This window comes from Nipponia nippon, unplaced genomic scaffold (genome assembly GCF_047370975.1).
Source record: "Nipponia nippon isolate SJK-2023a ecotype South Korea unplaced genomic scaffold, ASM4737097v1 scaffold_1, whole genome shotgun sequence".
Lineage (NCBI taxonomy): Eukaryota > Metazoa > Chordata > Aves > Pelecaniformes > Threskiornithidae > Nipponia > Nipponia nippon.
Window position 1 is genome coordinate 94,234,683 of NW_028262290.1, and position 21,658 is coordinate 94,256,340.

General features: G+C 43.9%; 1 protein-coding gene across 1 annotated transcript in view; it reads right to left on the reverse strand.

Moving 5' to 3' along the window:
* F13A1 (coagulation factor XIII A chain) overlaps positions 1-21,658 on the reverse strand; it is a 60,842-nt gene that overhangs the window by 25,858 nt on the left and 13,326 nt on the right. Inside the window, exons 4-7 of the mRNA XM_087762842.1 lie at positions 16,222-16,473; positions 9,409-9,527; positions 3,780-3,887; positions 1,122-1,296 (exon numbers count right to left, since the gene is read on the reverse strand). Coding sequence (XP_087618968.1) covers positions 1,122-1,296; positions 3,780-3,887; positions 9,409-9,527; positions 16,222-16,473 — 654 coding nt within the window. The remainder of the gene's footprint in view (positions 1-1,121; positions 1,297-3,779; positions 3,888-9,408; positions 9,528-16,221; positions 16,474-21,658) is intronic.

Sequence of the window (21,658 nt, forward strand, 5' to 3'; positions counted from 1 at the left end):
CTGTAATTTCCTTTTCACATCTTAAATACAAGGACCAAAGCTCAGACCTTCAGCCATGGCTGAAAAGTACTTGATGCAAAGCAGGCTCCAAGCCTGCAGAAATACCCATTGTGTCCCCCTAGTCCTAAACTGATCTGGTCCCTCCCAGTTTGATACTTAAATGTATATGTTGTAAGTGCCTCTAAGGAAGATCATCTGGGCTTAAGACACTTACTTTTAGTTTCTGTTCAGCTTCTTCTATTGGCCAGTGCCATAAGCATAGGAACTGCTTGATTGGCTCTACGTTGGCACTTGACATAAGCGTTGCTTCCAATGTCTGGTCCCCATTATCTGTATAATGCACATTTTTTACACTCCCAGAGTCTTTCTTGACTCCTAATACACTGCAGTGTGTTCCAGTGTATTAGCAGTGTTCATCTAGGATGCTGCTGTTAGCAAGTGCTAGAGAGTAAAAAATGGGACCTATCCAATACTGCTTTCCCTACTGGGTTTACAAACTTCCACACCCCATTTGCTGCAACATTGGAACTCTAGTTTGAGCAAGTGTGTTTAGGCTTAACCTTGTAATGCTAGACAATTCATAAACCAGGCCAGCATTTTCCTCATTGTTCTCACTCACAAACTCCATAGAAAATGTTAACAGTGCTCAGTAGACAGGTGCTGGGATAGTGCACATGAGTCTTGCTAGGAACAATCCTCGGTAGGTGAGATTTAGCCTTTCTGGAGCAGAGACACTGTCACATACCCCATATTGGGTAATGGTTTCACGTTGCAGGTCTAGATTAGAAGCCCCCTGTTCGTCTCAGATTTCCTAACAGAAATGTGAAGTATGCCAAAAGACTAACTTCCTCTGCCCCAAACTTGCCCTCTGTGAGTCACTGAATACATTTTACTGAACAAATAAATAGTTAACAGATTTGTGTGCAAGAGCAGCAGAACTGAAGGAGATGCCAAAAGTTTCTTTAAAGAGCATCTATTTTAGCCGTGTATTTTTAAGTATCTCTACTATTTACTCCTGAACACCACAGAGCCAGGAAGTATTTTAGCTAGTTTAACCTAAAAGCTCTCTCTGTTACGCATGAATCATATAGCAGGGTGGAGCTTTTCTCACTGATACCTACATGTGTTGAAGACACCGGCAAAGACCCAGCACTGGCCGTATCGCACTGGTTGCTTAGAACTGTAATACTCCAAGAGAATGTCCACGCTTCCCGTCCAGGCTGAAGGTGCAACCCCGTAAGTGTACGTATTGTCCCAGGATCCAGCGATCACACCATTATCATCCCTGGAGTTGATCTAAAGACAAAGGAAATGAGCATTAGGGATGTCAGAGACTGAATAATAAAGAGCTCTTTAACCCAGCAGACAAAGATAGGATGGGAGAGACTGAATATACCCAAGTTTAGGCTAGAAGTAAGACAGAAATGTTTAATTATGAAGGTAGGAGATGAATAGAACGATCTTGCTAGAGGCCATGGATTCTCCATCACTGAACAATTTTGAATGAAGGTCAGACACTTAAAAATCATGGCGAAATTAAATCACCACACTGAGTATCCATGTTGCCTGGTTAGTAAGTTTTATTAACATTAAACATGTTTACTGCTATGTATTTATAATAAATGTGATCAGTTATAAGCTGATAATCAAGCCTCAGAAATAATAAGCTGGATTCTTTCTTAACATCGTCTGTTTTTTCTGTCCATATCAGCCCAGAGATTTTAATAAAATCACTCCTGATTTACGGCAGCTTGAGAAGAGAACCAGTCCACTGTTATTTTTAGAGTAGAAACTAATTTCTTCGGTCCAGCACACATGAAAACAAGAAGGAATTTGCTGTATAAGTTTTCCCCTGGTAAGATTATACAAAGCAAGGAGTTTTGCTGACTAATGGCTATACTGATAGGCATTAACGAGCAATACATCTCCTAGCTGCAATTTGAACCAAACCAGTTGAGGCTGTGCAAAAAGCTCATTCGCTCTGTACCTTTTAATTATGCTAATGTGGAACAGCTACACGCCAGCCAAATAAATCACAATTCTCATTTAAAAGCTTTTGGCTGGATTAACTACTGTTTTATAATTAGGAAATCGACTTCCTGTGAACCCTAGGACTGAATAAAGATAAGTATTCAGAGTCATAACCAAAGGGTTAAGGGGTTGTGCCCATCTCACTGTTGTGGGAAACACGCCAAGAAAAGAGGCACTTCAAGGACAGGGCAGCGTGTTGATCTTCAGGCTCTCCTCTGGCTGTAAGGAGACAAAGAAGGGGGTGACTCTACCTGCTCTGCAATGCCAGGAAGCCTCAGAAGGACCCCAGCATGGGGCACCTCCTCAGGTGAACTCAGCTCTGCTACATCACCCCTTAAGCAAGAATGAGGGTAAGGAACATGGGCAGGACTTCAACACCTCTTGGCCACTTCTTACTGAGGTCCAGATTTCAGACAGCCAAAACTCCCACCCAGCTAAGGCCTAATCCTGCAGATTAGACCTAAAGTCCATTGACTCCTGGATTTCCAATGGTGAACTTCTCCACCTCCCTAAAATGATTGAGTGGCTCAAAACCTAAGTAATATCCAAGCTCCCTTTGGGTTCATAAACTTTGTACTATTCTGCCCACAGGGCTTCCAGGGTTCCTGCATGAGGGACCCTGAACGTCTACTAGCCCAGTGATGAGGGAACCACATTCAGTTCTTACTTCTGTCTGAAGGTCTGAAGCTGTATTTCTAATGTCTGTGGTGAAAGAACTAACCAAAAGGTTAAAAGAGAAAGAGAAGCGGGATGCAAAAGTCAGCGTGTGGCACTGAGAGGCTGGAGATCCCATTTCAATGTTGTCTAAGACAAAGAGCTCATTCTCTTAAAGCTTGGGCAAATGCTCCAACAAGTGGATTAGAGGATTATCCATCTCCAGCAGCCACGTTTTGCAGACAGTCTATTTTAGTAGTTGACTTTGGAGAACATCTAATGACGCTAGCTCGATGACTAGAGTATTCTTCTGGGAAGCAGAAAGCATCCATTCAGACCTCTATAAGGCAGAGGAGAGGATGCAGCCTCTGACTTCCACATCCTGGATGAGTCTTTTACCTTGCATACCAGCGGTGGGACTGCTGTTTTACGCACAGCATGACTCCTGGTGCCTAGCAGCTGGAAAGAACGGAGATGTGGGAAGTCTTCTGCTTACTCTTTGCTTCTGATTATTTTAGGAACCTGCATTCTGAATACAGTAAGTTTTGTGCACCCCATGTTTAAGAGCACAGCTCTCACAATGCTTACTTCTGGGGCCAAGGTATCTTACAAAAATGTCATCAGCTTGACTAGGCCATCTGAGGCTTAAAAATCGGACACAGTGACATCCACCATGGCAGTATCTTAAGACCCCTTTGAGGTTGGTGCTGGAGTCCACATAAAGTCTCTCAATTCTCCATCCCAAATTCCACCCATCAGGCCACCTTACCATCCATGGCAGAAATAGCTTTCTCGGTTATCTCAGCTACCAGAAAGAGAGCACAGTGTCACAAGAAATGCTATCATGCCTGGAGTGCAATGTCTAAAAGTGGCTTTCCTACTAGTGAGGTACCATTCTCAGGAAAAGGTGATGAGCTGACATAAATATTTCACCTTTAGTGGAGCGAAATAAAATGCCAGATCCCAGAGGTCAGAATGGACAATTGATCTGGCACCTGTTGGAGTGAATACATCAAGGGCATGAAGGCCCGTTAAACCAGCCTGGCTTTGATTTATGAGTTGATTCTGACAGATCTTAGGCATCCATTACATACCACTGCAGAAGCAACACGGCAGATTTTGATCGGGTTTCCGCGCCCAGAGAGCTCCAGTTCTGCCTTGTCCATCAGAAACAGGCAAGCATCCAGAATGTTCTCTTCAAACTAGATAAAAGAAAATAAAAAAGGAAACAGAGGGAAAATCGACTCACTTTTTATTCCGGAAAGCAAAGGAAAAGTTATCTTTCATTGTTGTTATAATAGCTGATCAGCTTCAAAATTAGCTGGTCAAGACAAAGTTCTGTGTTTAAAAATACAAGTTTTCTTCTAGAATAATCACCCATGTATAGCAAAAAAATGTGAGATGCTGTGAGGGAAACAAGACTGTCATTTTCAATTCAATTGCAGTCCAGTTTCCAGAAGGTTAAAATGACAACACAGCCTTTCTGACAGGACATAAAATTTTAAGTGCTAACAAGTATATAATAGGAAGATATTATAATAATAACTACAAGAAGGTAGTCTGCTTGCGAAGGACTTCACGTCCTTCACAGATTCCAGACCTGTTAATTTTAGGACCTCTCTGACCCAGCCAATGCAATGCTGGGAAGCTGAACAATAAATGGTTTGCCAAAATTAATTTGAAGATGCTTACATTTTAAAATTAATTTTTAAATATGTTCAAAATTGACAAGCCAAAAGCTGATTATATAGATTAATCCTGGTCTATGAAACTTAGACATCAAAAATACCAAGCGACCTAAAGTAGTCTTCTTCAAAAATAGAGTGAAAAGGTACAGTTTCTTCAATCCAGCATGAACAAGCACAAGAATGAATTGAGGGCAGAGGTGCCTAAATAGACCAGAAACCATTTGTCACAGAACTTGCCCTGTGATGTATTTCATTTTCCTTAGAAGAAACTGCATAGCAAAGGAAAATACCTCTGTCCCCTGGAAAACGGTAGGAGACAGGGAAATGCACATTAATGAAACAAATATCTTCTAGATACACAATCTTGTATTAACATTCAAGGCTGTTACAGGAAGTCCACAGACCTTGTTCCCCTTGCCGTGTTAGGCTTTATGTTCAATGCTTGCATCCTTAAAGATATTATTCACGCTAACAGGGTTTTTGCTCTCATGCTGCTGCTAGAGCTGGATTGATTTTGCAACTGTCTCCAGCCTGGCTTAGGGCTCCTTGGCAGATAAGGACAATCTGAGTTTTGCCTCCTGAAGAAAGTGAGCAAGAACCCAGGCCAACCTGTTGCTTCGGCAGCCCCGGGAGAGGCAGAGGAGAAGGAAGGGTGAGGCCAGACAGCTGAAAAGGAAGCCTCAAAGAGTCAAGAGGGCTGCTGATGCTGCAGGGAAGATGGGAAGGATGGAGGGGACATCCCAGGCAGCAGCCAAGCTCTGGCATAAGCCAAGAAAGTGGAAGCACCACCATGTTTCACTACCCTCAGCCATTTCCTGGCCAAGGAAAGTCCTTTTCTTTGCCTCTGCCTTGGGCCTCCTGGTTCTCATTGCTCAGGGTACCACTGCCGTATGGATCCTTCTCAGCAAACATCCTCCAAGGCAGCACACTTCTCTCATCACCACCCACATTTGCATTGAATTACTTTCTCTGGAGCAGACATTCACGAGTGAGTAACACCTTATAATCTGAGCAAAACTGAATTCATGGTGTTTGGGCAAATAGGAAAAGAGACATCAGTGTTTCCCAGGGACCTATTCCTAATATTGTATCATCCCTGGGAAGCTGAATAATTGCACAGTAGAGTCTCCAGTCCACTCCACTGGTATGTGATGTAAATAATCTCGGGAGAGTCACCACGCTGTAGAGACCCTCCTTCCCAAGAAGAATCCTCACAACAGATAATGTAAACTCATAGCCATCCTTCCTGCTTCAAGTTCAATTTTCTTCTGGTCTGGCCCAATGATTTATCACTCTCACCAGGATCAAAATCTGCTTTCTGCACTTCAAGTCATCAGCAGTGCCTAAGACCTGAGTTAAATCAATAAGAAGTTTACCCTGCAAATTAAATCTTCCTCATCTACAGTTTATGAGACACTGTCAATCTTGCCAGCATATACAGGAAGAATAAAGAGGAAAGAAATTGCTGTCAGGGTTGTTGCCTTCCACCTTAGCATTTACAAAATGACATGAATGCTTGTGAAATAACTGGATTAACAGGAGAAGAGATAGGACAAGCTGTAAAGTCTAGCTGCCTTACACTGTTGCAGTAGTGCAGGATACAGTGTAGCCTTAACTCTAAACCCAGTTCTTCCCTTCTTCTCTATCCAGGGATTTAAAATCATTAAATCAAACTAAATCAGTTCCCTGCTCTCAGTCTTGGCATGAAGATGCTATCTAGAGGGAAATGGCACAGAAACATAGCAGTTGTAAGGCTGAACAACCCTGAAATGTCAGAGGAACCAGAGCAGCGGCAGGTAGCCAGGAGAGGTGAGTGAACTTGGGCCAGGCACAGGCACTGCCTGCTCAACACAAGCTGAAATGGAGACAAACCAAATTCAGGACCAAGGAACTTTGGCAGAGCTACCTGGGAAAGACTGCAGATGGAAAACAAGGCGTGAGAAAACACACAGGTGAAGGGGTTCTGTCTGCACACAGACATGCGTTGTGTTACAGAGCAATGCACTTAGTCAGGCTGGCCTTCAGTGGGCATCCTCTCTCATGCTAACCTGTTTCTAAGAGATGACCTTCCATTTAAATCAAAGTAAGAAGGGCTGTATCACCTTTTGCACTGGTTGAATTAGGGCTGTATTTCTCACAGTCAGTTGCAGGCAGATGTGATCTCACATTGCCTGTGGTCTGATCTGACCAAATGCACGTGCTGTAAAATTACACATGCACAGTGGGCCGCAAAGCTAATGCAGCTTAACGTGTGGACAGGAGACAACTCAGGATGGCAACAAGAACTCTATGCCCACTTGGTTTATTTTATTTTTCTCACAAAAAAACAACGTTAAATGATCAATATAGCATCCAATTTCTGTCATTGTTCAGCCAGAGAATTCCTATGTTCCTAGATTTCTTCCAAAGCCAAATTTCACCTGAATCCCCTGCCGGCTTTTCTGAATGACTGGCTATTTATGCTTTCTTAGAAGAAAGGAATCACAGTCACGTTACAAGGAATACCTCCATCCTCATGCTTTGCAACCATATTTCAACTGGTCTGTTGTTTTTTCTTCCTCGGTCCATTTTTCTTGCCTGTCCTCCTCTCATGTTGGTGCTGCTCATTAAAGACAGCAGCTGTGAGAATCATCTCCCACCAGTAACCCAGTTTTGAACTGTATGTTCCTTTTTAATTTACAACCTGAGTTAAAGCTTCCAGCTGTCATTGTTCAAAGCAATTTTTTAGCCTAAGAATATTACTGTGCACAAGTCTATCTGTATTTTTGTATATGAACAAATACTTTTCACTTCTATCACTGTATGTGGCTTTATGCTTTTTACTTACATTGTTCTACAGGGCTATATGTCATAAATACAAGAGGCATACATGTATGATATACCCATAATATAGGCCTTGCTGCTAGTACTTTTACTCACTCAGAGCAATGCTCTTATTCTTAACACCCAGGATTGCTGAAAATGAGGAAGATGCATGTTTTTAATGGCTGGAAATTGTCAGGGTAAGATCAGGAACATTACCTCCTCCATCTCACTGAAAGTGAGGGAACCAGAAGAATGTTTCTCCATTGCTTTGCACTTTGAGATGTCTGTTCCAGCCATACAAAATGATTGATCCCATTAAAACTCGTCTTGGGCCCCCTTAGATGCATCTGCCACACTTAGTTTTTACATGGGCAAGTGATAGCAAAAGGTGGACCACAGCACAGTGTGGAAATCAGGTCCTCCGATTTCAGACAACACAGGAATGAAAGTACATGACAAAGGGATATGGAACAGCCCTAACCTCCCAGACAGAGCTACCTCCTAGCAAAACCAAATAAATAATGCAGTTTCTCTAGGGAGGCTGCTGTTTGTGTCAGGAAGGTGCCAGATTTGCAGAATATAAGCACCTCAGGCCAAGCCACCGTAGGCCATAAATTTAGCATCTTAGCACATAAACCCAGCAGCTGGTTTAAGCAGCACTGTCCACCTCCAGCCCCTCATTCCCTCTCTCCCTCCCCCTTACATCTGTCACAGAGTGAATCCCAAATCTAGGAACAGAGCAAGCCCCAAAAATAACCCAGGGGAAAAAAAGTAAAAAATCAAGGAGATGCTTATTCAGCTAGATCATCTCTCCACTCTGATTCACTGCACCGCTGCGCAAGCACTTGCAGGGGGAAGGAAGGGCCAGGAGGGGGCATTTTTGGTCAACTTAAATGCACACCCAGCTTTGGCCTACAGGATCTGGTTCCACATCTCTTATATCAGAGGCACCATCAGCTTATGGAATTGCTGCCCCCCCCACCTTATTTAAGGGTTATTTTTATCTCAGTCAGGATGACAGATAGACCCCGCAAACAACGGCCCTGACACAACCAAAGGAACAGTGCAGAGGCAGGAACTCCCTAAGGCAGTGCTGCCACAGGAAAAAAGGATGAAACTGTACCCTTAAGTAAGGAAAAAAGAGAGATGTGAGTTCAAAGAGCTCTCCGGGGTGAGTTCACTGGCAATCCATCCAGCTCAAGCTTTGAGATTGTCTTTGGCTGAGGGAAAGAAAGCAAAGCAAGAAGGCCCCTTCTGCAAGGCTGCACTGGGGAGGTGCCACAAAAACTGAATGGGTCCGTCACCATAGCATTAAGGAAATACTTCAATACTTTCTTAGTCATGCTGTTGTGAAAATCCAGGAGGTGAGATAAGCAGAGTTCACCATGTCCAATAACTGTCCTTTGGAGGCCTTCTGAGTGACAGCTAGGGTTAGTTTTGCTCGTTTTCATTTTGGTCATTAATGCCTTTTCCCTGTTCTCAAACAACAGCTTAACTCTTTCATCCCATAGGGACTTTCAGGCTGGCTAGTGCTTAAAAACAGATTGAGGTAAAATAGGCAAGCAAGCAAGCAATGGGAGTCTGATGTTATGGAAGGCACACCAATACTGCACACCAGCCTGGCGGGGGGTATTGCCCACAGGTTGCAAGAGGCTACTGGAGACTGATGTTGTCAAGTCCAGGCAGCAAAGGAAGAGGTTCCCCGCCTTTGTCACTGTGGCAAGGAAATTTAAAACTCTGGGATTACATCCCAGTTTACCATAGGACCCCTGTGACAAGCTGACCCCCCTCTGAACAAATGAGAATAATTTCCATCAAGTCACTAGAACTAAAAGGAGGAGTCAAAAAGCAATAAAACCTGTTGCTGAAAAAAAAAAAAAATCTCTCTACTCTTTCACCAAATCAGTTTGATCCTGAAGCAATAACGTAGCAGCAAAAATACACCTGCACTATGGAAACCTCAGCTAATGACTATAACTTTCAACAGGCAGCCTCTTAGTATCTGAAATATACCCCTAAAACAAGGTCTTTAAATATTAGCTATTATAACATTGCTTTTCTGGATTAGGCATATACCCACTTCATACAATTTTAAAATTATGCCCCTTGTCTTTCTGAAGGAGAGACCAATAATGCATTCCAGAGCCCACAGTCTCAACCACAGTCTGGCGTCAATTAAATTCACTTGCTGTTCTGCTGGGTGCAGCCAGAGAAGGTCTAAACAGCTCACCTGACCGTAACTCCAGCTTCTTAATTTTATCTCGTTGATGTTTCCATGGAAAACAATACCAACATCATTCAGGACGTATTCTTCCCTTTCCTTCTCGTCATCCAGATACACGGCATCCTCTGCATCAGTTTACCGAAAATAAATGTTAACACAATCACATAAGTTTTTATATAGGACAGATAAAAAATCTTAGCATATAATACAGTCATCTCTGATGAAAAGTACCCCTCTTCCATCAAACAAAGCATTACCTGCTTCAACAGAGTACAAGAATAAGGAGGTAGTGACCCCAGTTAGGAATATGATACACAAAAGCACGCAAGATGCAAAAATGCTGACAACTCCTTCCTGTTTTCTCAGGATCTGTAAAGTACAATTAAAATGTCACATCTTATCGAGAATTTTATGATTACTGTGTACCACTAATTTAAAAGTTGGAGCACAATGACGCAATTCTGCATCTGTACAAACAGATCAAAGAACAATTTCAAACATATTAATGTTAATGGAAAACAGCTCAAGTCAAGAGATCTAAAGAAAAATCTGTAGTGCATTAAAAAAATTGGAATACAGTTTTTATAGTGTATTAACAGAAGGGTTTGATTGCTTTTTCTGTATGTAAGTTATTGACTGGAGTGTCCCTCCCCTGTGTAGCTTGACTGGCCAGCTAATATGAGGAGAAATTCAAGTGTCCAAGTGAAAACTGGAAGTAATTGGAAGAGATCTTTATCAAAACATATACGAAGGGTATATCCTAGATTAATCTTATATTAAGAGTCAAGAGCATATGTGTGGACCCTCACCCTGCAAACATAGGTAAATTCACATAGGTAAATAACCCATTATTAACATTCATAAATAACCCTGAATGACATGAAACCATTCAGATGTTCACAGGTAAGTAGGAGGCAGGTTGTGATTCTGCGATGCTAGAATAGTTAAGGATTTCTTTCCTGTGCCAATGCTTGTATTTTGAGACTAAGAGATACAGCTTAACTAATAGTATGGGAATTAATTAATTAGAGAAAATCAGTAATGTGGTACCAGATAGCAAATTAAAGGGAAGCAATAACCTCTGATAGTTTGATATGGGTGAGTACAAAACTCCCACTCACTACTGCCATCGTGGATTTCTTCAGCATCCCACTACAAATTACTAGAAGATCATTTTGCTTTTAAAAGCCTATTGATTTGTTGTATTTTGTTGAAATGCAAATCAGAGTTGTACTTCTTTGTAAACCTCATCCTCAAAAGCTTCTTCATTTGCCCATAAAACTGCCATTTGGCTGAAAATAAGCTAAAACCTGAGCCCACTGAAAAAATCAATGGCAAAACTCACACTGGCTTCAGCTAGGTGAAGGGTTTTGCTAGTCTACACACCTGACCCTGCTGGAAGTTTTGTTTTCTCTGAAGATATATTTATATTTCTATGCCTATACGTACAGAAGGGATTATGCAGAGATATGTAACATAATGACCTCCACATTGGTGTGCGAGGAATGATAGGGAAGCAGGTGTTAGATATAAGAAGCCTTTGTTGCATTTGAGGAGATCAACGCTTGCCATTATGCTTTTGACAGGATTGCTGTAGGGGCTCTGCAGACCACATCCGAATCCGAGCAAACGGGGAAGTGGCAGGTTTTATCGGGGTTTCCCTAAGGTGGGCAGGTCTGAGACCTGCTCTTGCATTTGGTGGGGTGGTGGTATTCACCCAGCTTCTAAGGGCTGGGTCGTCAAGAAGTTTCTTTATAGGGCTGTCACTACCCATGACCTAGTCGACCTGCACCCAGGCACAAAGCGGAAGATCATGGGTTTATTATATCCAGAGGCTACCAGGTGAAAGAGAGTTTTAAAACTTGACAGTGAATCAAAAAGCTGTAGTCATTTATGCCAGCAAGGACTCTCGTACTTATGAAACTGTATATTACGTGACTTTTTTGAGGTCCAACTCCCAGCTCTAAACAAGTTCTGCATAACATCCCACCAAAATATTGCAGATGTTACAGATCATCTAGGCTGTTTCATTAGGCTGGATCTGCCTGATTTGCTGATTGAACAATTATATGTATTCACTCACCGAGCTTTGGATTTTATTAAAACAATTCCATACAGAGAACATGTTTAAAGAAGAAGAACTCACACCTTCTTCTGTACAGTTACACATTCAGTGGAGTGTGTGCATATGCCTTCCTGACAGCTGTTGCTTTCTTTCAGGGATTAAAAATATCAATATTGATCTCATTGGTATCAATTGAGATGCTTGTGTTATTTCGAGACTGCGTGATCTTTGCTAAATCAGATGAAAATTGATTAACTTCTCTGTCAATTATTTTAAAATATTTGTGTTTTTTGATAAGGTAAAAGGGCTTCTGTGTTTCACACAGAAGCTAGCTGCTTTGATTTTTGACAGCTTTCACTACCCTTGAGACTGTTTAGAAGAAAATACGAGGCATTTGTGACTACTTTGATGCTAAGCGTGCTCTACATAGTACAACTCCTAATTATTTTGTGCAAGTGGAGGCTCACATCTGACAAACAGAAGAATTCCACAGAAATGTGCTGGGTTTGTTTGGTCTTTTCCTCTAGCAGTTTAGGGTTTTTTTTACTCACTTCTTTTATCCTGGGAAATTACTAAGACACTAGCAATGCTACAAAGAAGCAAATTAGCCTCTATGCTTCTCTGTTTGAAGATGGATAAGGTGAAAATACACTTCATGTGAAGACAGTACTGCAGGTGAGGAATCCCACTGAACACAGGTTCTCTGTAAAAGAAATGAGGAGTGCAGAGCAGCTCTTTCCCTTTGGGAGGGTGACTGGTCATGGGAGGACACTACCCAGTAAGAGGGGACCTCCTCCGCCAGCACAGCAACTGGTTGGAGTTGGAAATGGTATTTCTTCGTGCAGACAGTCACCGCTGAGCACAGCAGCACCAGCAGACAGGTGGAGGTGGAGGCGGCAGGCTTGCCCTGAGTACCCAGCCTCCCTTCAGCGCACTCCCATGGGAACTCAGGAGTGCAAGGCTGGGCTTTGCTGGAACCAGAAAGCTCCCAGGGCTCTTGCTGGGAAGAGGACAGTGCTGTGGCAAAAATGGAGTTGCAAGAGCTAAATACAGTTATCTGCAAAACCCGCTCCACCAAGGACCAAGCTCAGTATGCTGCCCTGCAACTGCTAGTGCTTGCCTACATTAATGTATCAGAGAGATGAAGCTCTGTGTCAGTTTTGCCCATGTGGAATCTATGATACAGGAGATCAAATTTAAGATCTAGCTACAAACGCCAGAAAATGTTATTGGGTCAAATTTGGCTAACTGATAACATATAAGAGGAGTCCAAAGTCAACCACATGCTACTAATCCTCAAACTGTATTAGGACACTTGAAACACATAAGCAGAAGAAATATGCAGTCGACTCAATAAAGTTGCAATATAATTAATTGCTTACATATAATGTACTTTGCAGAAGGCTTGGGTGAATGAAATGCACACCCTCAGCCCACAGAGTCTGCAACTTTTTCACATACAGTATGCATCTCCACCTGTGAGACAGCCACACAAATCAACGCAAGGTCTTTTCCTGATAAACACTGAATGTTCCTCAGCAGTAAGTTGCTGGGGCTCAGCACCTCCTTGGAAAGAGCTCACAGTATTCAGATCAAAGGAGCCCTTCTCTGATTTCACATAGTCTGATACTGCTAAGAATTAAGTTAAACTCCTAGAAGTTATCCTTAACTACTTGCCATTTGTATCTCCTGTTTCAGATCTGAAGAGGGCTCGGTATGCCCAAAAGCACATCTGTTTTTGCCAGCTGTGTCAGCTGGCTGAAGAAAGGATGCTGCCTCTCCTCGAAGGCTTTACCTTGCTTATTAAGTAATGCAAATTTCACCTGAGTATCTGAAATCTCAATCCACTAGCTTGCTGAATTCCCAGATGTTTGGGGTTGATGTATATAATTTTGCAGGATCAGGCCCTGCATCTGCATCTGTAAACTATTCTTGGTGATCGGCTTTAAATGTAGATAAGGAGATTAAAACATATAAAAGCATCTGATGATTTTGGAAGCAAAGTACTCTCTAGCTTGGCTGGTAAAGTATTCAAACTTGTTCTGAAACAGCAGGAAAAAAATCGCATCCCTGGCTGGGAAGATATGTCAAAACTGAACTACAGTGAGAAAAAGAGTAATAAGAAAGGGCACAAATGGCTCTGTCTTAAAGAAAAGCTCATACCAACACATTGATGTTTCTCCAAAATGATGAGTTGGAAAGCTGTGCTAGACACTGACAGAGCCCATACTCTGCTCCCTATTATAACAATCTCCATTCATTCCTGGCATCAGTCTTCTCTCTTTTTAATGAGGCTTTTCACTCAGACTTTTCTGCTTTGCTATTAACCCAGCAAACAAGTCTAGGAGATTTTCAAACTATTGTTTCCTCTGGACTTTAACTGCCTGAGTTTTTATACCCTTTTGTCATTCCACTAAACAATCTTTTCCAGCCAGGGGATAAAGTGTGGAGAAACAGTCCCTGGTTTTCTAACACAAGGCAAGGGGGAAAAGGCAGATATAGGAGCCAATTAGTCCAAACTACCTAGGAGTAAAAGTAGGGGCAAGAAATGAGAATTAATCCAAATCCAAATGAAACATTCAGAAAACGAAAACTACAATAGTCAGCAAGGGACAGGACCTGAAGTCATTGAGACACACTTGAACATGTAAGTGGGAGATGAAAATGTGGTCATCCAGGGGTGACCCCGAGTTGCCTCCCCTGGGTCTGAGGGCACACAGCACACCCTTGCTGCCCGGAGACTCTTTCTGCTTTCCTGAAGCAGAGCTTTTCTGTCAGCTTTGCCAATGACTGATGCTGGAGGCAACTGCTGCGTGTCTTGCTCCCTACGGGTTTGCTCCCACTCTGTGGTTTTAATCTTGCTGGCTTTTGGCCCCATTCAGCTCAGGTGTGAGGGAGGGAGGGCATAGGAAAGCAAAGTGCCCATGTGCTACGAACAGATGTGGACCAGTCAGCACAGAGAGCTGGTTGGGGAAAGAGGTGAGAAGAAGGGATTGATTTTCCCCTGCCACCCCCTGACTAGTACCTTGAATCAGCCTGTGTGGTCCCAGTCACACCACAGTGGGCCAGCCAAACCCCCCACATCATATTTTTTCTCCACATTATGGCTGTATGCAGCCCTAGCTGGTTGTATGCTAGTCATGAGGCAACCTGATGTAATTTAAGAAGTTTGTTCTTTGGGGTTTATCCCTTCCAAGGAGGTGCTGAGCCACTGCATAGTCACCGTGTTGGCTAACAAACTGGCTGTTATGACACTCATGACTAAAGCCAAGGGATGCTCTACCTTGGGGTGGAGAATTGTACCTCCCTACCTGGAGTTGTGACAGGCTGATGATGCCTTCGCAAACCTTGAGCAGTTTTGTCTGCTCGCAGTGGGTCATAATTTTAGCAATCGTTCCTCTCTTTCTGTTCAACACTCTCCCTCCTCTCCCAGAACAAACTTGTAGCTTGCTGCTAAGAGGTATCTACCTCTACGCTGCTTTCAGAAGCATCTCATGGTGTCATGGGACCTTGGGCCCTGCCCTTCCCTCCTGTTCCCGCTTAGCTAACTCCGCTTTACTCAGCATTAACATATATCTTCCTAAATAATGCATAAGCTAATCATTGCTTATATTCCCTTGGACCAGGGGCAAGTAATGAATTCAGCACAAATCATTTGATGTACTGACAGTAGTACAGCTGAATAATGGACTCTATTAATAACACTAAACTTACTCGTCACTCAGTAGGATGGCCCTTGTTTGGTACGGGATTATTTGATGTAAATACTCTGGTAAAAACATTGAAAGATGAAGGAAGGGTGACGGGAGAATATTAAAGTTCACCGGTGACCTAAATACATAGCGATATGTATGCCAGACTTGGAGCCTTACAAGTGTCGGAAGCTGAGACACAGTGCTATAGCCTGTCAGAAGGCTGAGCCAAATGTCTCTAGTCCTCCTTGCCCTCTCCTTAAAGCCACACTTGGAGTTCATTAGGTAAAATACAATCCTGTCAGCATAAGGGCTGATTTTAAATGGGATCCATGGAGATTAAAAAAAAAAAATTGTTCTTCAGCCCACTGGATTACAAAAAAGGCTCATTTGCAAAATGCTCTGTTCCTCACAGAGGACAGGGTTGCTGGTAATTAGTCACCACTAAAGGGGAAGTTATAAGGGCAAATGTCGTGTAGCAGCTGGAAGGCACCACCAGCGATACCACAGCAGGTTGGCTGCATCCAACCTGTGCAGGAGCAGCAGCTCCCATTGAATTCCTGCAGGCTTTCAGCTGCAGATATTTGATCCTAAATGTGATAATCAGCGATGTAACTCAACAGAGTATGGGATCCTGCCCCACACCAAATCCTGGAAAAAACGTGCCCGTATTGACTCTTCAGTTTAAGGCACACACAGGCAGGCAGGAGGCTCACGCTGATGCCTACTAAAGTCATAACAAAGTCTTGGGGTGTATTTACCACGAGAAACAGAGCATCATCGTGTTGCCCGAGCTGGTAAACACAGGCTTGGCCTCCTAAAACTGCAGAGTGCAGCTACACCGCAGGCACAAGTCTCCAGCACGCAGCCCCGCTCACACAGGGCTATTCCCCAGCCTGAAAGACTTGCCTCTTAGCAGAGTTACTATGTCATTTCCAAACCCAAACTGGCTTGTCTCCAACCACCTTGGTACCAAGCTCCCCTTCCTGGACCACGCCCTCCCAAAAACCGATGAGCCCAGCAGCAGAAAGGGTGAACCTTTGACTCTGATAAGGTACTTACGCTGGCACCAGGGGTTAAACAGGATGTAAGTGTCAGTTGTCGAGTTCCTGTGTGTCCGGAGGATGCCAAAGGGAGTCCAGACAGCAACGTACAGGCGAAACTTCCCAACGATGCAGGTGGCAGAGGACATGATGGACAGGCGAATGGAGTTGTTCTCCTTGTGGGTAATCTTGGCTCCCCATTTGCCAGGTTGCAGCACATCAGTTACTAGGATTGGGATGTAGGTGCCTTTGTTTTGCTGTGGGTAGCGACCTGGAAAGAGAGGAGGGGATAACTCCATGAAGAGGTTCACCTTGTTTTGACAGTCTCTTCATTTCCTGGCGGTTCTCTATCCCTTTTCAATGGAGGCGTCAAATTTTAGTGGGTGGAAACCACCTACCTCCCTTAGAGCTTCACAGAGTGACTGGTCACTTGGCAGTACAGCAGCACGAATACATGCAACACCTCCCAGTAGGCAGCCTGTGCAGACACCCCCACCCATCTCGCTCCAGCAAGCTTCAGCCTTTCTGGCTCAAGCACTGACAGGAGTGTAGGACTGGCAGCATGAGCAGGGGCTGACCCAGGCTTTCCTGCTCACTGCTGCTTATCCTAATGCAGCAAGCTGCACTCCAGCTTGCTCCTTGCCTTGGTGTCAGCTACACTGTTGGTAAGTTTAGATGAGCCCCTTCCCCAGTTCAGATGCACCCACCACCCTCGTCGCTAGCACACAAGTGCCAACTGGAGCATGGACATTGGCTTTGGGGCTTTTTAGCAGGGCAGAACCTCGTTCTTCTCACTGCACTACTGCGCTGATAAGCAGAGACCAAACGCTCTTTCATGCAAGTCCGCGCAGATGGAGGAAATACAAGTCAGTCCACCAGCAGATACCCAATGCTCAGTTCCTCCTGAGCGTCCACTCCTCACGCACAGAGTAGGAATCAACTCTGGACACCCAGAATATAGATGAGCAAATCTGGGCTGGATAGCCAAACCTTCTCTGCAAGCAATGGGTCCCAAAGTATGACATGCCTCCAAAGAATGACATGCCTCCAAAGTCCCGCACGTGATAGTCTACCTCATAGTAAGACAAATCACACCCCAGAGAAGCCTGTTTTAGTCTGCCAACTATAAAAAGCATCTAGACAGATAGGCTACATGTAAACATGTACACTGCCAGGATTCAAAGTTGTGTGAGGATCCACCCTTTGAGCCTGAGGTAGAGCCAAACTATATCTGGAAGCCAACCAGCAGCGTAGACAGAAAAGACACTTGTGAGAAGGCTGAGTTCCTTGTCTCATTCTCAAATCTATTCTTCATTTTATATTTTAGGCAGAAATTCAGACTCTCTCATTCAAAAACAGGGTAACGAAAAGCAACAATGGCAGACAGAGAGACAGACTTCTATATTTTTCTTTTCTACTATTTAAGAACTTCAAAATTAAACTCACAAGGGCGTTGATTTTCCTGCTTGCTTATTTTTATACAGCTGATGTAGAAATAATCCCAGATCTGAACACTGCTACATTCTGGGAAAGGACAACTCCAGCTTTGAATCTGAAGCTTGTGAGCTGCCACGACATCCGCGTTTCTAAGAAATCTGGGCTACAAGAGATTATTTGGTGCACATCAATTTCCATTTTGCAGATGTTCAGTGCACATAAATAGCCCATTTTTCCCTGTTGGCTAGGGATGCTGTAACCCATGAAACCCATTCAGATCAGCGAGGGACACACCAGAAGGGAAAGATCTACAGAAGAAAAAAGGACTAGAATAAGAGAGCAAAATCAATAGAAAACACTAGAAGATAAACCACTGGACACTTCAAATACAAGCCATCAAAGGAAAGCCAGTCTAGAGAGAAGAGCCTATAGAGGTAACAGAGATGAGAGTCTTGTGCCTGCTAACAACTGCGATCTGAGAGCTGAACATATTCTTGTTCTTTGTAGTGCAACTGGGTATGACCTAGCTTGCCTCTACAGTTGATATTTTGCTTCTAGTTTTGACATAATTGTTTTTTTAAAAACGCAGTCCACGCAAACAAAGCAGCAGAGCAAACCAAGTAATTGAACTGACATCCTTGAAAACTGTTAACAAGTGCTACTTTTTAAAATACCTCCTTTACCTCCTTCAGAAGGTGGGAGCAGAGAGAGATTACTATTTTAACGTGGTTAGGAACTGACGCTGTCATCTTCCCTGGAAGCTGCACATCAGTGTAGGAGCCCATTGGGGACAGTGGGAGCTGTGCTGTGGCGGAGACTTTGCACCACCATGTCACTGTGCGCCATGTGCATGTGAGGAGGCTGCAGAATCACTCCCCAGTAAATCTGCCTATAGGAACTAGATAGGATTCCCAAGAGGCCATGGGACCTTTACAAGACATCCTTATGGAAACCCCCTCACTGGCACCTCATAGCAGTTTTGGCAAAGTACCAAGCCTCTGGTATTCTTACTTTTCTGAAACCTCAAAACACACAACTCCATTTGCCCTTCCAAAGGTCCCTCTTGCATATAAAGCCACAAGACACCCTAATCTACCTATTACTTGCCAAGGGAGCACCTGTAGTTGCTGCTGAGGAGTATGCAAGGTCCTTTCAGCCCAGAGCCTATGCATGACCCATGCAGCTGCTCGCACACAGTAAGCACTATCTTCCTCACCCATAAGCAGAAGGTGCTCTAGGGTATTGTCTGCATCCCTGCAGACGTAGCAGGGATACCAGGGAAGGGGCGTCCTAGAAGTCAGGATAATTTGCAGATGTTATAAACAGTAAATACAAGAGAACATCGTTTGCTTCTGACAGACGAGCAGGGTTTGGTGCTCACTAATGGTTGCACAAATCCTGAACCCACAAGGAAGCCTGGGAAGATGGGCAGAGCCCTCAAGAGCACAGTGAGCAATTTCTGATGTTTTCTTTGAAGAGAGGACAGGTTCCCTAAACTTCTGAAAAAAAAAACCTAAATGCAAATGGAAGAGCAAGGGAATTGTTACTTCTGACAGGAGCTTGTGGAGCTGAATTGTAATCACACATCTAGACACCTGACAGCACCAGTCACACTAGTCTCATTTACACACATCTGTTGTCTTGATACTAGAGCACTGTAAAGCTGAGCAACTTTGGCATTACATGCTAAGGTTGCTAGCAAAAGAATCCTTATGTAGGTTCAGTACTATGTTTATCAATCTCATAGGGAAGTCCTCTCAGGATGACTTGGCCATTTGACTTTTATCTACATCTTGAGCACACGTTTCTGACTGCAGTGGAAAAGTAGGGCTAACTTTGGCTCCAGGTTGGGATAAGGATTCTATGATTCTAAGATTCTGTGATTTACTGCAGGCCCACATGTAAATACAGTGTTTTTTCTTGTTGTTGTTAATCTGTAATGTCAGCCCTTTCTCAGAAGGGATAATGTGGAATGGTGATTTCATTCTCTGGGTTAGAGTCTCTAAGGAAGAAGATTCAATGTTATCCAAAGACTCATTACCAAAAGCCTGTGAATGCCTGGCAGAGCACTCTCTACAGGATCGTTGGTGCTAACCCAACCCACGGAGAGGCAGGAGGGTGTTTGGGTGCATGTCAGGACCAGGAGCCATGTAGAGAAGAGAAACTCTTTTTATGCTGACAGAAGGGTGCTTCTGCCAGCAGCATCAGCTGGCTCAGGATCCCTCTCACTCTGATTTGCTCCAGGAGCTGGCAGCCTGAACCACGCTCTGCAGCCAGTTCTTTGTGGTTGCCTCACTCCCCGATGCTCACGTGTGCTTTGGGCGTAGGAGGCCCTGGCCCTCACACGAGGACATTTCACAGCCAATTGCTCTGTGAAAGACAAAGTCATTGTGTGACATCACACTGTTGGGATGTCCCTGTCCGCTCTCTCTAACAGCACATGGACATGGGAAAATCCAGCCTGAGAATTCAGAAAGCCTGGAGGTTGCTGCACTGTTACCACAAGGCAAAGGGTGAATTTTTTATAAGCTTCTTTTGCAGCTTAGAAGATATGAGGCACTGAATGGGGGCTGCTGACTGTCTTGCCTTCGAGGCAGGAGAAGACAGGAGAGAATTCATGGTGGCCCTCTTTCACGGGCCTCCAACTCTTTGCATTTCTTTGCTAGGTGCTGAGCTATGATACTGCCAGAAGATGTTATTTTTACAGAAACCTCCCTTTTACAGAAGATTTAATGGCCCAAACATATCTATTTCGCCTGCTTCACAGTGCACAGGTCTGCAACCCTTTGGTACTTCTTTCTCATCCCACCTTGGTTTCTGTAGCTATCCAAGCTGGGCTCCTAAAGCTCCTGTCCAATTCAGTTGCAGCTCAGCTCTGCTCTACACCTCCTGGGCTTTCTAGGCACCCAGGAAAAGAGGAGCAAAATAGCTGTTGTTGCTATTAAAGGAGCTCAGGTCTCCCTCAGTGCTGCATCACAAGGCTTTGAAAGTAAGTAAACATGAGCGAAAGTCTACATGGTGACATGCATCATGACTGAAGCATGTGTGGATGTGGGCATGTATGGGATGCCCCCCACCACACCCACACACACTTTACAGGGGCAAAAAGCAGAGTGCAGTGTTTGTTAAAGCTTGCCAAAGTCTTATTTACACAGTAGCAAAAGAATAAGCCACCTAAAACACAGAACTGTGGCCACAGACACATGCATTCAAAGTGAGTTATTTTTAACATACGCCTCGGCTCCTTAGCATGTCAGCTCTGGGCCCGTCAGGCACAGAGGCAAGCTGTGTTTAATTCTGGGTAAAATGGCTGCAGCAGAGAGGGATTTACAGCAACAGAGGGAGAGCGAGAGATAGGTACAGCAAGTTCAGTCAGCAAAACATGAGCGCTGCTCCTCCGGCTATCTAAGTCTGCAGATGTTCCTTCCAAGTGACTAACAGGGACCAGGCCTTGCTCAAACCACACTCCTCCTCTTCCCCTGCCCAGTGCCTGGAAGCCCCTGTCTCCACCTAGTTTAGTTTTTCCCTTGATCCCCAGTGGACATACACATTGCTGTACATGTGCATACATTAAACAGCTCCTAAATGCCACTGCTGAGTTAGCACCGTGGTGTCAGCACAGCCAGCGGAGGGACTGATGGGTGCTCTTGGATAGGCCCTACACAAGTGAGTAGATGTTTTACTTTCGGCAGGGAGGAGGGAAAATTTAATAACAGAGAGATTAGAAATATAGTGAGCTTCAGAGGACGTTTCCTCCCTGGTGGAAGTAGGATACCTCAGAAGAGAGGAGGTGAACAAAGCTATTTCTCAGTAGTCTTTTTAGGAACCCTCCTTAGAAGATTGGTTTTTTAAGGGAGTCGAGGAATCTGTCTCCCTTTGGGACATACATGACACATAGTAAGGGTAACTATTTTCCTGTTAGGTTCATTTGTTTTACCTAGATACACTCTTTCATACAAAGGGTAAAGAATCTATTTCAATGCCAGCCCTGGAAGTATAGTAATTGTGACAGGTTGATA